General features: G+C 36.1%; 2 protein-coding genes and 1 long non-coding RNA gene across 3 annotated transcripts in view; 2 read left to right on the top strand and 1 right to left on the bottom strand.

Moving 5' to 3' along the window:
• Positions 1-16,824, bottom strand: part of LOC132914510 (protein maelstrom) — a 348,506-nt gene that overhangs the window by 287,070 nt on the left and 44,612 nt on the right. The window lies entirely within an intron of this gene.
• On the top strand, positions 2,069-16,756 carry LOC132914509 (facilitated trehalose transporter Tret1-like). The gene is made up of 7 exons (XM_060973687.1): positions 2,069-2,180; positions 2,212-3,493; positions 13,811-14,031; positions 14,394-14,807; positions 15,077-15,642; positions 15,897-16,410; positions 16,443-16,756. The coding sequence occupies exons 2-6, from the start codon at positions 3,462-3,464 to the stop codon at positions 16,218-16,220; spliced, it is 1,557 nt and encodes a 518-aa protein (XP_060829670.1). The 5' UTR covers positions 2,069-2,180; positions 2,212-3,461; the 3' UTR covers positions 16,221-16,410; positions 16,443-16,756.
• Positions 5,186-6,317, top strand: LOC132914519 (uncharacterized). The gene is made up of 2 exons (XR_009659610.1): positions 5,186-5,584; positions 5,771-6,317. It is a non-coding gene; the product is annotated as an uncharacterized LOC132914519 (long non-coding RNA).

Raw genomic sequence — 16,824 nt, 5'->3', positions numbered from 1 at the left:
TGCGGATTTTGTCATTACCACCTAATGATAAAATCCGCAATCACTTAGTTGCCAACTGAAATCTCAAGTAGCAAACTGGCTTTATCGGTATTAAGGACAATGAATATTCAATAGGTAATAAATGACAGATTATCGTATTATTAACAGGCTCTTAAATTCGCGCGTCATACAAAGTTATGAGCTTCTATTCGGATAATTATTGAAATTAATGAAAGATTTTTTTTTGTTATTTGAAATGACCAAATATTTAGCAAATAAATTTCCTGAAAGTGATTCATTTGTCAAAACAAGACAACTTTATCTTCCAATAAATTATTTCAAGTAAATTGAAATCTTTTCATTCGTTATACCATTCAACATTATTCGATGTAATAAAATCAGAAATATGAGAAATTTTTGAAATTTAAATAGTCGTCTTTCAAATATTTCAAGATTAGGAGTATAATTTTCTGGAGGAAAAAACAATTTGAATTATCGTTCTTATATCAAAGACTTACACATGTTGGCCATGCACGAACAGTTGGGAGCTAATTGCCTGTTACAATTGATAAACATAGCGTAGACGAGGGTAATTGATCATGTTAGACTGACAAGAGCACATAAGTAGCTCATTTATAATAGACGGAATACCCAATTAGCGCAGTCGATTTTATCTAAATTATGCTTGAAAGATATATTCCTCTTTCTGTGATATATAGCGTACTCAAATTTCCTGTAACAAAGGTAGCAAGTTTGATGATTAATTAATGACATAGGATTATAAATTATAGCGAACTTTGCTAATATATTTTTCTTTTATTTTAAAGATCAATAAATTTCATAGACTGTGACACTTATTACATAAAGAAAATCTCAGAGTTCAATATCAATATAAAATTTTGTTGCAATAAATCTAGATCTAGATCTGAATCTCTGAATCTTCATATAAGTAAATACAAAACGGTTAGATAATTTTTGTATGTTAATAAGTTTGGGAATATGATATTGGATTAGTGTAATTTATTTTGAAATATTGCTGTCTGTAATTTAATCTAGACATTTGTAAAATTAATTGGCTGAAAATAACGATAAAAAGTTTCCATAATGTCAGTGGCAATAAACAACAGATGTTAAGGATAATTAGCATGTTGAGAGCTATCTCAGTTAACATAAAGTATTCTCAATGGCCAATATATTGATATATTAACTTAGCAGAATGATTCTTGTTTTAATACACTAATTATATACTTATATTGTCATTACTTATACACGTAGATTGCTCAAGTAATCCAATGATAGTCAGATTGTGTTAATTGATTATCAAGACAATGAAGTACTCAAAGATAAATTGTTATTGCAAAGCATGTATCATGCCTTTTGTATCAACATTCAACTTTTAAAGTAAGACTCGAGTTTCCAAAGTAACTCAATAAATTCTAAGATACTGAAGTGGACACTTTTCCAGATGGAAGAAAATCTAGTTCAATGAAGCTACCTGTAGCTAAGAGTATGACATTATGGTACTTGAATTTTCCCAATATTTTTCAATGATCTTTAAGATAGCAGTAAGAACCCTTTTACCAAACAAATTTCCTGTGAACCAGTTCAAGCTTGCATTCTAAATATTCAATGCAACAAAGTCCCAAGCCATTTGAGTGAATTTCAGGATATCAACAAAGGGGATAGAAGATGTGATTTCCATTGATTTCCACAAGCTATGTCAGTGAACTTTAGAATTCCAAAAATTTGTAGTAGAAAGAACAATTTCTAATACTTTGCATGGCTCAGTTTGAGTTATCTCAACTCATAACTATTCAGTGTGATATGAATTCACTCCCCAAGCCACATACTAATATACTTTATTCCTAACACTAAAAATGCTACTTCTAATACTTCACAGTATCCAATTTGAGTGAAACATGACAGCAAATATGGTTATTCAGTCTTCAATATTGAAGAGAATGAGTATAATCGAACAAAACCCAAAACCTACTCTTCCTACTCTAATATTTCAAGCTAAGACGTCTACTCCAGTTGACCAACTAACGTTACCAGGTTACCAGTAGAGCCACGAGCAGTCTCCGAGTCTTCCACTTTGTCCCAAACTCTAAATTCAACGTTGCTGCCTTCCACCGCCGCTCGTCTCTCCCCGCATCGGTCTGATCAATTTGCAAAGAGGATTAGAAAACACCGGTCCCCTCGTTTGCGCGAAGACTATACGGCAAACTGGAGGTGCGACAGACTAATATTCGCCTGACTGAGGCTGACCCGTCACATGTGCTCGTTGATGAAAGCGAATGTGTTTGGTGGAGGAGGAATCGGAAGGTGCACTCGAGCTGTTCGCTTTCATTAACAGTTTAGTGTGTCTGACAAGAGTCGGGCGAAGGACTAGCTGGCTGTGCTCTCGGCTTGCAAGCGGAAGTGGTCGTGCAAACGCTCGTTGTTGCCCCGTGAGACTCGGGCCTGGCCGAAGAGACCAGGCGACCGTCTGCAGCTCGGGAAATCGCGTTTCCACGTAAATACGAGAAAGAAGATAACCAGACCTCGTGTTCGCATCCCGCACTGTCCATAAGACTTTATTATCGCCGTTTTCTTCGTCGTTGGACGCGATCGACGCTTGGCAAGGCGATCTGGTCGTTTGACCTGCCTCTAGTGGCTTTTCTCAACTGCAACTTGTCAACGTCGGAATTTTAGTCACGAGCGAGGCATGCGAGCGAACGATCGACGAGGCTTTGGGAAACATTTGAACGCGAGGCTGACGCATAGACGCGGATTACAGTTGCAACACTAGGATTTTCGAGCAAGGGAAGTCGCAAGGTGAAGGAGAGAAGTGAAAGTATCTGGGATATTCGGCTCGTACTCGTAAATTCCGCGGCTCTGATCAAAGTTAACAAGCTGACACAGTAAAAAACCTCGTTACAGAAAATATCAGAGGAAAGCAACTTTTCAAATATCGCTCTGTCGTTTGTCAACGTTAGTAGAACTCTTGGACTCCCTGCGATTAGAAGAGATCCGCGCGATGTTGAAATAAGAAGAAAAGCAAACAGAATAGGAAACAGAAGCTCTTGCAAGATTTTCCAACGCCTTATTTTAAATGACAGCACGATGCTCGTGATTGTAGAAGATGTGAAAGACAAAGGGACGAGAAGAATGTGATTCGGCGAGGATTAAGAAGACGAGTGAAACATAAATTCTCTTTATCTAAGCTAGTCACTCGTGAAATCCTCTTTGATTTTTCTCCCAGAGGAAGAGTAAGTTGAACTATTTTTTGTGAGGAAAATCTTGACAAGATCCGAGAGGAAAAAATCCTGACAGGATCTCACGAGATTACCCAAATTCTTCGAACGTTATTTGCAAGCAAAAAGAAGAAGTTTGGCGGCATAGTAGCTGGTGCAGAACGCGCGAAACAAAGAATGCGCTTGTGAAAGAATTTTGAAAACAGCTCAAGAACAGCAATATACGGTGTACACTATCGATTTAGAATGACGCAGTCAAGAAACAACGATACCACAAGGTCTGTAAATTCTTGAAATTTTCTACTAACATTGAACGTCTGTGTGATTTGTAATGAGGAGAATAAATTTATCTAACGAACTCGTTAATCTTCAAAAATAATTGCCTTCCTCGCTTAGATAATCCTGTTTAACAGTTATTTACACGGTATCTTGTAAATACGCAAGTAAAATTTAAACAAATTATCGACCGTTCTTATTTTCATGGTCCAATACATTGTACATTGGCTGATAATTTTATCAGAAAAATGTCTTGGCACTCGAAGGACAAATAATTCAAACCCCTTGTATTTAATTTTGAAAGAAAAAAGCTGAATTTCCTGATGATATTATTTGACAAATATTCTTCCAATTCGCTGCTTTCAAGTCCTGAAACAAATAAATTTTTGCCATAAGAATTTCAATTCACCGATATTTTCTTCAAAATATTTATTAATAATTTCAATGCTATTGACGATGTTTATTATATAATATCACTATTTAAATAATATTGTTGTTAAATACCTTTTTCGAAAGTTCCAAATTGGACAATTTTTATGAGGATTTTCTTTTAACAATCGCTTCTTTCATTCCCTGATATTTGTTTCAATTTAATGCTGGGCTTTTTGATATTGTTAATATCGATATATTATTGTTGTATGTTAATAATATTCTTCTCGCTAAGAAATGTCAGTTTCAACAAGCAATTCATATCATTTTAGCATGTTTTTGATCACTTAGATCGTAAAGGATTTTTTATCTTATTCTTCGCTGTCGTTGTGAAAGCAAAAAGCTAACAACTTGCTAAGAGAATAATATTAAAAAATTCCAAATTAGAGAGAAAATTGAATTTTTATTATTTTATACTGCTTTCAACGTTTGATAAACAACTTACTTTTATTCGATGATTTTATTTCGATTGTATACTGCTGTTTTTTTTTTTTTATGGAAAAACTACTGTTTTCCATATAATTACTCGTTCCTCTTTTTTCTCTTAAAAAAAATTACGGATAACCAGACGAAAATTCTCATTGTAAGAACAAAAGCCAATTCTTCCAGCTCATTTTTTTCTCATAGCACCGGCAACATTATTGCAGGTTGTTACGTAACGCGATAGTATTCCATAGCTTTGGTCATGTGAATGCTGCACTTTAGTCTCCTGTAAAGTATTTTTAGTTTGCCAATATATTTGGAAATCGTAAATTATCAGGAACAAGGACTTTGAATGCTGTGGAGGAAGAATTTTTAATTTTGTCAAATTTCTATGATCATTTCTAAGCATCGCACTTCGAATATTTGAACTTCCAAACGTTTAAACATTTGAAAGTTAAAAATTCAAAAGATTTCGAAGGTTTCTCACATTTCTAAACGTTGGAGCGTTGAAAAATTCACGTAGAAAAAATTTCAAACGTCCGAGTATGCTAAATCGCAAATTTGTTGAACGTTTATTATTAAAATCTTCAGTCATGCAAAATTTCAGAACTCCGCACGAAAACTTTTGAATTTCGAATACGTCCCAGTTGCATGGAAATATGTTGAAATGCGTTCGAAGATTCAGCCAAAGCAATTGGATTTTGTCAATACCACCTACTGACAAAGTATTGATAAAGTCCGCAATCATTTAGTTAACTTAGCCAACCTTAATCTATAAAACGTGCGATCTTTGGCAAGCTGGAACTTGCAAACGCATTGAAAATTGGTAATGTGCGAAGTGTTTCAGAAAGATGAAGAAAATTCGATACTTGTTAGCCATGTGATACGTGTAACATTCGAGAAATTCTTTGCATCGCATAACAAACAGTTACTTTCACTTTAAGCGAATTCTATCACGCATCGAGCATCGTGTAATTCTTCCCGTATCGTTTTAGTTTATGCTTCTGACTGTTATACATTCTTTCGTACAGTTTCGTATAATCAAGACGAGCAACACTCGATAAATAATGATCAAACAAGAAACAAGCTTCCAACATTAATAATAACAAAGCGTTCCATTCGAGTGCGCTGTTGTATCGGATTATGATATCGCGTAAATCAACGAGTGGATACTTTGGTTGATTTATAATAACAACACACGAATATCATGACGATACGTGAATTGAGCCAAGTTGTTCAAGGTCATAAAAGATATAACTTGGAAAAAACGAAGCTGGCACCCCGCTGGGGGTAGCCACCCACATGATATATTTATTTTTATTTTATTTTTTTTCACCAATAAGATATAACACTTTACCAAATGTCCATAAGGACAAATTGTGAAAAACCAAAATAAGATAATAATAATAAAAAAAAAGTTGTTCAAGAACAACCTACTTATAGTTACAACCTTCTATTTTTTTTATTATTATTATTTAATTTGTATTTTACAATTTATCCAGCTGGACATTTGGCAAATTTTTCTAATTTTATTGCTAAATAAGATGTGGATGGCTACGGGATGTCTTCGAGTTTGACTCTTTTATTTCTTTAGTGAGGTCAGTGAGGTGTTTTCTTTTTAGTCTTCTTTCTATGGGAGTTTTGCTCGCTTGGATGTGTTGTTGTTCTTTCCTTGTATTTTTTTGCGTACCTGGCGATTTCTTCTTTGACCGTTGGTATTTTTAAGTCTTTGTGTATATCCTCCTTTGTGTATCTTCAATTGTAGCGCCTCTAGTTTATTTATGTGGCTGATTACTGCTGTCCCCCATAGTGGTATTCCCTACATCCAAATTGGTTTTATTATTGCTTTGTAGATTTTTAGTTTATTTTCTATGCTGAGTTTAGAGTTTCGACTAATTAGCCAGTACATCTGTCTTCTTTTTATCCGTATTTTGTCTATAATTGATTTAGTATATTGTTTCCATGTAAATTGTGCGTGGAATCCTAGGTATTTAACTTGCCTTAACTGCCTAAATTGGACATTTAGTCAACCCTCTATGGCGAGGAAAAATTAATTAAACACAGTGCTGATGTCGTGATCGTGTGATTTTTATTTTGCAAAAAATTATCAACCCGCAGAACGACTCTTACGTTGTACAATTATCAATTGTACAAAAATCAATGTATAGTCATCAAGTTATATTATAATAGCAAGTCGTAGATTCGTATCAGACTTGTAATTATTTTACAGAGAACATCATCAATTATAGTAGAAAACAGGCATTAGCAATTATACTATGAAATAAGCCATTGAAGAACATTGTAAAAGAAGAAGAAGAAAGAAAATACAGGAAATGACAAATAAAGCTACTTTTTCCTTCTAAATGAAAATCTTCCAACTAAATCTACTGAATTTCAGATGATTAAAGCTTGCTAGCTTCTTAGATAATTTAGCCCAATTAATCGCAAGTTAAGACCAGAACAATTACTTGTTATCTTCTTCTGGCATCAACTCGTACGTATCATACGAAACATAAGTTCATTCATATTCCTTTAACACCTTATCGGTAATCGATCAGGATTATTATTAAGCTCTCATCGTTCAAATGAGATAGCCAATCCGTCAAAAGGCTAATTAGCCTGGAATACAGTTGCTAGAACCACGATCGTCTCTTCGTTGATCTCACTGAATCTTCTCTGTGCTATATACAAGGTGTGTCACGACATACGGGACTCGCATTGGTGTAGACAGGAAACGCAAGACGCAAAAGCAACGAGGAAAGTTGGCAATTAAGTGATTGCGGATTTTGTCACTGCCACCTAATGACACACAGGTTAGTTAGTCACTAACTAACCTGTATCCCACCTGATCTCGAACTTTCAAAATTAAAGCTATTTTTGTGTCTCGACAATTTTTTCATTCCGCCAACAGCTTATTATTAGTCAGTAAATGATAAAATGTTAATTCCACTAAAAATTGTAATACTTCGACGTTGTTCAGGTTTCGGCAACGAAACACACTTTGACGAAGCTTTTCTCGTACGTTGCTGCAACGTGAAATATTTTCTAACGTTGCAACGTGCTACTGGCTCGGATATGACGCGACCAACGCTTAATTTTCAAAGCCAACAGAAAGATCTAGCGGTGTTTCCCCGCTTGAAGAGAATTAACATTCCTGGAAACTATCGAACGAGCTAACTGTCGCAGCATTTCCTAATAACACGCGTGCTGCTGTTTGTCTTACGTTTCACACCAAACAGGAAAATCTCGCGACAATAAGCGAAACGTTGTACGACCATCCGTAGCAAATGAGCTTCTCGGAACATGATCCTCGCCTTGGTATCGTCGATCGTCGTTACGAAATTGATCGCTTGACACCTGTTTTACTCGTCTTTGACACAACCGACCATGGTTCGGACGTGGAATTCGCGGAATAAAAATGACAGGTGACGATTGCTGTCTTTCGTGGGAAAGCAAGTTTTAAATGAGACGCTACCGGCCAATTGGCTTATTATTAGGTTGGCAACTCGATAGTTTCATTAGTTTCTGTTCTCTTTGTCCGAGGTAAATTTGGCACAGATTCGATGGATTAACAGGATCAAAAGGATCCTGCTGACATCGCACGGAATCGTAGGATTAAAATCGAGCGATATTTTTGAGAAGTCTAAGTTGAGGCCACGAGTGGCTAGTTGGTAAAATGGCACTCCAAATGGCACATACTTTTCTAGAATTTTAATTCGTATAAAGACAATTATCATTTGTCGTGTCGTTTAATTGATAGTTAATCGATGCATGATTAATACTTTGAGTATTATGCAAAATTGAATAAAAGCATTCTTCGTCTGCAGGCTAATAGAATATGCATTGTTAAGCGAGCTATACAAATAGGTTAAGGTTAGGTTAGTGTTAAGTTGAGGTTAGATTAGACTCCTTTCTTCAATGAACATTGTAGCACGATTATGTAGTTGTTTTTCTGCGATTATGAGGAAACTTGTGAAGCGTTGCTAACAGAATGCAAATAGAATAATGTACTTTCTTCTATGTTGGATAATTGATTGGCTAAAAGATGAAATTCGTGAAAAATTTGCATATACGTGATCTCGTATATAGCTATTATACAAACAACGAATGTAACTTTATTTTTACCTGGACATTGCACCTGCGATTTTTTTAATATTCGTAGACCTGAAATACGATTTATGCAACGTTATCAAAAAATTTGGTTTGTACGTCCGAGGACCTAGATGCATTGTTTTGGACTGGAAATTATTTAAACGTTCGTGAATCTTAAAACGAAAAATCGTTTCACAAAAAGCAAGAAAAAGTGACTGGAAATTCTTCAGGTATGTCCTTGGTCGAGCAATTACACGATCATTTCCTTCTTCGCGTGCGCGCGTTGATTGGGATAAATATAAATTGTAAGATGTAGATGAGACTTAATCGACGCCATTAAAAATTATCATCGGCGGAGAAACGGGGAAAGGAAATCGGAAGATAAATTTACCTGTCGTTTTTTCTGAACCGAATAATCCGTTCGTAATAGTTCGAAGATATCGCTGGAAAATGAAAAACGCGGAGCACGCGCACGGCTTCAAGCGAAATCGTACGCAGCCGAATTTTAGATTGGATTGGAAATTTGGAAAGTTGGATTAACGAACTGATAAAGTGAAGATAAGCGACGATAACCGCTGTTCTAGTACGCGTGAATCACTTGCTTACAAGATTAGAAAAATGTATTTTAGAAAATTGATAATTAGCAATTTCAAATTGGTCAATTTTTAAAATCCTTAAAATCTTCCCTCTGGAATTTTTGTTCAACATTAAGAAAAGATTTAATGTAGATGAAAACGTGAAAAGTCAGTCAACTCCACAGATTTGCTTTAAATTGGCAAATTCTCAAATATAGAAATATTGTTATTGTCGAATATCAAGATTAAAAAATTCCCCTCGAATCGATCAGTTTTTAAAGTTTCTCAAAATTATCGGCTCGGAAGCTAAAAAATTCAATTGAACTGAAAAATAATTTTCCGAAAGTACAACTTCGAGAATCGAACAGTTCGAATCGAAATGTTGAATCTGCTTTTAAATCAGATTTTTCTTCATTTTTCTTCTGCGATTCTTTAAATCAAGGTCCATGAATTTTTCACGAAACTGGACGCATTCAAGACTCTTTCCTCAACGCTGACGCATTATGATGGTAACTAGACACCATGAAGGTCGTATCAATATGGCGTCACGTACAAATACCGACTACGATAGCTGTAAATGGTCAAAATGGATAATAAAAATTTACTTTCTTACAGATTTCAGATTGCTTTTCTATCTCAGTTCTAGTCGATGATTCTTCACGACGAATTGTTTGATTTAAGTGTCCTTTAAACAAAGTGCAAAGTGCGAACAAAGTTCCAAAGTAGGGAGTAGGGAGTTTACAAATGTATAGTAGATATACATAATCATAATGAATGCAGCAATCTGCTGTAATGGTTATAAAGCATACTTGATGCCAGTTGTAAAACAAGTTGCAAATTACAAAAGAGATAAGAAAATACCTGTAGAATATTATAATAATATATTACACATCTACTTTTGTATTTTTTTAATTAGTTTCCCTATTGTCGTTTGTTATTTTTCATGTTATTTTTCGTTACGAAAGAGTTTGTTCAGTTGGACTAACAAGCCAGCAATCTTACGATCCTCTAAAAATAATTAGGATTTTTGTAGTTTACGATACGTCGCTAGATAACGACGAAATATAAACGCGATTACTTTTATAATCGATCGATATTTCTCAAGATAAAACTAATTCCTGGATTAGGTGCTTCTTAGGAAGTACGAACAGGATCAAGATATCACTACAATCCTCTGTTTATCTAAGCAAACAAAACTGATATATTTGATTACCATTGCAAGATTATATCTCAACGTTGAGACGAAACTTCCGCGTAAACTACAAATTTGTAAAATATAATGTTTATTATATCGTAAATATATTTGAAAAATAGATAATAAATAAGGGAAAAGCGATAAGTAATTCAAAGGATACAGATAGCAATTATGTATATAGATAAATATGCATATCGCGAACTAATAATCGACATGTATGGCGCTAGTGTCGCACCACGAGTCATAACCTAAATGAAGAATAAAATTGCGATTCAGATAAGAAGAAAAAATTAAAAGACGCTATCGTTTACGATTATAAAAGTCTCGTTCTCACGCTGTTAGTAGCTGTCTTTAATATGATTTGTTGCTTGTTATCAAATCGTTCGTATACACTTAATACACGTAATATATGAAACTTTATTTTAATGTGGCATCTATAAATAAAATAAATCTCAACAGATAGTACCGTGCTACAATCGGTATAGGCAAATCCTTAGAAATCTTAGCTAAGATTATTCTTACTTTAGCTATATCAGAAATAGTGTTCTTAATCCATGATAAGAGAAACACGTGCTCCTCGAATGCCATAGGAATGTCGATAAGCTTTATGACGATGTGAAAGCCTCAGTTTACACGCTGCTTCTCAAAACGTCGTTCTTAAAAGCCAATCTTGCGTTGACCGAGCATTTGCACAAAGAACAATCCAAACACAACAGCATTACTTCGAAGATAGGAAACCAAGATGTCCTAAACAATCATTGGATTAATGAAACATCATCGTGTAGCTATCGTAAAAGATACATGGAAACATCGTGTAATCACGTTGTAACTAATCGAAGGAGCATTTTTTTCACAATTTCACTCGACAATCTGAGTCGAAATGACGCAGCAATTTCTAATTCATCTCCTCGCAGACCTGAAATCACATTGATAAAACGATATAAGACGCGATTAGAATAAAATCAGCGTGTAGAACAAGGATAATAAGGATGGCAAATGTTATCAATATTATCATAAATCATGTCAATATTATCATAAATCATGTCGATATTATCATAAATTATGCTTATCTTATCGCGCCAGAAATATGTATCGCATATGCGTAAGAAGATAATAAGCTCGTAACGAGTTATTTTCGCTAATCTTTGGATACGCTACAGGCGCCTCCTTCGATTCATTCGTGCGCTATGCTCGGCGTTCGGGTCAAATCTGACCCAATGAACCTTCGGTACGCTGTTACTCAAAGGTGTGCGAACACTTGCTTATTTTTCACAGAGACGTCATCGTCCTTTTTGCGAGTTATACATCATCGTTATTACGAGTAGGACGACTCAAGACTTTCTATCCTTATGGTAGTAGTATATAGTAGTATATTAAGTATATTAGTAGTTAACAATATCGATGTTAGAACAAAAGCTTCCTTTTCACATGTAAATGAAATATAAAAATAACAAGCATTCGCAGTCTAGTCACGATATCAATAATACTGATAGAAGTGTACTATACTTCTCCGCGTGCCACTTTTCCTTTCACGTGCAGCCATCTGTATGACTGCATAACCGGATCCCTCAGGCGATCTAATCAACACAGAACTCGTTTTAATGCAAGTTATGATTTACACTTCGTCTGCTGTGAATCTCGTTTCCTAAATTTTCGAGTAGACGAAACAGGTCTGTCTCACACTTCTTCTCTCTTTTTTTTTAATCAATTTATCAGATTATTTTGGTAACAATTTTGTGTACTTTATATATATATATCTTTTTTTAATTACTAAATTTTGGAAACAATCCAAATTTTAATCCTATGATTTTGATTTATTGTAATCTCTGAACCATAATTTGTCGAGGGTAATTACATTTCATATTAAAAAGACAATAAAGAATTTATTTATAATTACAGTGAATATAAAAAATATTTATTATATACATTTACTATTCGCACATAAAATATGAGATATTTTCATCAAATATGTATTCTCGATGTTATACCGATAAAATAATCTTTGTCTCATTTTGTCATTTTTTTATGTCATGTTTCAATTTATCCACGTGCGTGATAAAATTTCTAAAAATGTAAAAAATAATGAATTGATTGATTGAAAGAGGATAATTCAGAATCCCAGAAATTGTTTACCAAATGTAATTCTTGATAACAAAAATGATCGATTATTTTGCTTCAAGTATCATTAATGTTAACCTTTATCGTAGAACGTGTCAAGTTCAGATTTCATCTGGTCGATGTTCCTACCTTTCAGCACCGGTAAATCTAATATTTTTAATTTTTTAATTTAAAAAGAAATAGACTATTGTCGAAATTTCCAGCAAGTTGATAAGTGAGAGCAAGTCGATGTATTTATTTCTTTAATTGACCTGGCAAGCCGGTCATTTGAAATTTCGTAAAAACTGAGAGAATGCACTTGTAGCATCGCTTATGCAACCGCGATAGTCGAGAGCCTCCGGTTCCTTTCACGCAAAAAGAGAACGATGTCAATGACGAAAAAGCCAGCCACTGATGATGCTACTAGGCTCAGGTGAACGACGAGCGTGAATCTTCTTACAACGTAAATTTTTCCCTTTATAGCAAAAATGTTATTGTAAATTACAGACAAATCTCGAAATTGTATTTTTAGAAAAATAACAAAAAGCCTATGAAAATTGTAAAACAATCTATTAATACAAATGCAGGTACATTATTATTAAAAATTGTAGAATTTTAAAATAGTAATTTACAATCACAATTTTTTAATTACGATCTTTCTGAAGCATAATTTTTTAGGGTACAATTTCGTTAATGTTTATACATTTGGAAGAATATTTCAAGAATTTTGTAATAATTTTATTCAACAGATACCATACTTTCTCAATTGCGATTCTACTGGGTTGGCAACTAAGTTATTACCACCTAATGACAAAAACTGGAATCACTTAGTTGCCAACCCAATATTATAATTATCAGTTTGATGCCTTTCTACCTCGTCAAGTGACAGTTTGAGGTTAGGTTGGGCTTGGCAACTAAGTGATTGCGGATTTTGTTATTACCACCTAATGACAAGATCCGCAATTACTTAGTTGCCAACCCAATAATTATCACGCGTTGGAAAATTTATCGGAGCCAACAAGGGCAGGTTTTAGATTACGGGTTTTAAATTACCCAATTAATGTATGGAACCCGACCGGGTGGAACTTAATTGGGCGGTTGGATAACCATTGCGCAATCGTTGTTAACCCAGTTTTGTCGAAGAAAGAAAATCACGTTCAATGGAATTAAACCTGCGACTCGGTGTCGATCCAAATATGCTGATCTGTTGATACAGTTGTGTACATCGTCATATGTAAACATAGAACCTGGATGTCTTGCAAAGATTAATCGGAGAATCTTTCGTTCCAAAAATAAAACACGGAATGTTGTTCAAGAATGTTAGGTGGGATCATTTTTGACGAAATTTGCTGAAGAATGTTTGGGGCCAAATATCAAATACGCTATTTTTTCTTTAGCCGATGAATCGGGTCCCTTGGGTCCTACAGACAGAAATCCATTCGTACGGTTTGGCATGCACTTTCATTGAAGCACTATTACTAGTTTCGTCATTCTGTTTTGCGTTTTAGCAATGACGAGAAAACGTCACCTGCTGAGCTAAATGGCATCTCCGAGAGTGTGAGAACGTCGAGGCTACGCCAGGCATTTCCACAGTTCTGTGCCGTCAGCGCGAAGAACCTGCTCATGCTCACCTTTGGTTCAACATTGGGATTTTCCACGGTCCTAATCCCAGAACTACAAAAGGAGAACTCTGAGATCCCGGTCACTATGGAGGAGCTGACGTGGATAAGTGAGCATGTTGTTTGTTTGCTTTGAAACTTAGATCGACTTGGGAGCTGAATATGGAGCACCAAAATCAACAGGACTGGAATTAATATCTGGCTTGAAATGTCAAAACTAGGCTGATCTCAGAGTATCAAAGTCCAACTGAGTGGGCAACCAGATTTAAAACTGATTTGAAAGGAAATCTGATTTTAGAGTCTGACTTAAAGCATCAATCTGCACGTCTGGCTCGTAATTAGGCTACCATAGTGGAATTCCTTTCACTTCTGTCTTATATCTAGCCAGCTTTTTATGTCTATCGACTACGTAAACTCGTAGAAGGTCATAAAAACCTAGAATTCATGAAGCATTCTTCTGATACCAATACAGGTAGCCTGAATCTGTTCTTGGTCCCAATCGGTTGCTTCGCTAGTGGGCCAGTGTCACAGTTCCTAGGACGAAAGAGGACCATGATGCTGACTACCATTCCATTTACAGCAGCGTGGGTCATCTTCTACTACGCGACAACAGCTGAGATGTTGTTTATAGCACTGGCCATGACTGGTCTAACTGGTGGTCTCCTAGAAGCACCTGTGATGACCTATGTGGCAGAAGTGACGCAGCCCCATTTACGTGGCATGCTATCCGCCACTTCCACCATGGCTGTGATCCTGGGCATTTTCACGCAGATGTTGGGTGGAAAATTAGGCAACTGGAGGATCGTCACCTTGATCAATCTCATCTATCCACTTATTTGCTTAGTTGCCCTCTGCCTGGTGCCTGAGAGTCCTTATTGGCTTGTTGGTAAATCCTCTTTCTTCCTTACGATGCAAATGATTTTACGATTGGTCCGCAAATTACGTAGTATGACGACTTTGACTGGTGTTTATCGTTTAATCTCATAGACCTTGTAGTTCAGTCCAAGTTAGACTCATAGTCTCCATGATTCGGTTCGTAACTTGCCTATAGTTAGGGTCAGAGTCGCCAAATTACATTGCAACTACGCTGTTGCTGTTGTATGAACTAGCAGTCTAAATTAGTCACCGATTAAGTGTCGTGGAACAATTTTTCAGCAAAAGGCCGCCAAAGGGAAGCTGAGCGAGCTCTCTGTTGGCTTCGCGGTTGGGTCAGTCCGATCCACGTACAGTCGGAGCTTCGAATCATCTGTCAAGATGTACAGAAGCCAACAGAATCCAAAGAAAAGATCTGGAAATCTTTCGGCAAGAAAACCTTTTACGTGCCTTTCCTCTTGGTCAGTAGTGCCTTCTGCATTGGTGCTTTTGGAGGAACCAGTACTCTTCAGACGTACGCTGTATTGATCTTTGACAGTTTAGACGCACCTCTAGACAAATACACGGCTGCTGTATTTCTTGGCCTAGCAGAATTGGTAGGAACATTTCTTTCTGTGTGTGCCATTCATTTCACTGGCAAGCGGTTGCTGACATTCCTTTCAGTCGGTGGTACCGGCACATGTTTCTGTTTGGTGGCTGTCTATGGCTATTTGACTCAGACTGATATGATCAGTACAGAGAGTATTTCTTGGATTCCAATGACTTTGCTGATTGGAGCTGCCTTTCTATCTCATGCTGGCATCAGGCTGCTTCCATGGGTCTTGGCTGGTGAAGTCTTTCCCGTAAAGGTAGGTTTGCCATCTCTCAAACGGAATTTTCAGTCAATCGTGAGCACAATTTGACATAAACGTAATCCAAACACAACTCTCCTGCATGGAAATCGGTTTCCTTAACATCATCCTAACTTAACCTAAGGATTCCCTCGTGAAAGTATGCCTATTTTATTAACGCAAACCTAAGGTAAACAAAATTATCTAACTGTGACTCGAGGCGGAAAGTTGTGAGAAACTAATTTTCTGACAATGTCCCAATTTTGACCCAGGTACGAAGTAGCGCAACAGGAATGGCTGGATCCATAGGCTACATCTTCAATTCCATCGCCAACAAAGTGTACCTGTACATGGTCAACGGGATGTCTCTTCCAGGAACCTTCCTCTTCTACACTTTAATTAACTTCGCTGGGGGAGCACTCCTTTACTTCATCCTTCCAGAAACAGAAGGCAGATCTCTGAAAGAGATCGAGGAACACTATGCTGGTATCCAAAGTTTGAAGACCAGGCCTAAGAAGGAGGAACTAGCTTTCAAGGAGAAATGGGCTGCCTCGAACCCTGCAGTAATCTACGACGACACCGAAAGCAAGCTTTGATTTTGTGGAAACAAAAGTGATGATTAGGATTGTCTCCCTAAAGCTGGAAGCCTGAATGGTACAACGCTAAGAGGGATTCGAAGTGTAAAGATTTTATAACGAGTTCCTTGTTTATTCGACACTGTGTTCAAAAAGAGTGGACGATATTGTGAGTGACTGTAGACATCAAAGCACCGAAGAAAGTTAACGCGTTGAAACGTCACTTGAAGCTTATTTATCGAGTTATGAGTAATCAAATTTTATGTACACTGTTAGCTGATTAGGTTAGGTCAACGAATTAGTCGACGGATCTTTTTAAAATTAGGTAGTCTAGAAACTGGACAGTTTATAAATCTAATTCTCTAATATTTCATACTGCCTTGATGCGTAGAATTACAAATGAGAGAATAGTCGTATTATAGTTGGTTTTATGTTCCTGCACTCTATGAGGACTGCAGCGACAGCTAGCGAGGCAACGCCAGACGATGCACACTGTATCGAATTTTATCGATCGAAGTCAGTTTTATTTACAATAAAACGTTGAGAAATATTTTTAATATTATGATATGTTTCACAAGGATGTGTTCATGGCTAATTTCAAGCGAGATGTCCAATAAAATGGCAC

This window comes from Bombus pascuorum, chromosome 15 (assembly GCF_905332965.1).
Source record: "Bombus pascuorum chromosome 15, iyBomPasc1.1, whole genome shotgun sequence".
In the NCBI taxonomy this organism is placed as follows: domain Eukaryota; kingdom Metazoa; phylum Arthropoda; class Insecta; order Hymenoptera; family Apidae; genus Bombus; species Bombus pascuorum.
Note: the sequence above shows the minus strand (reverse complement) of the source record. Positions and strands in the feature narration are given on the sequence as shown.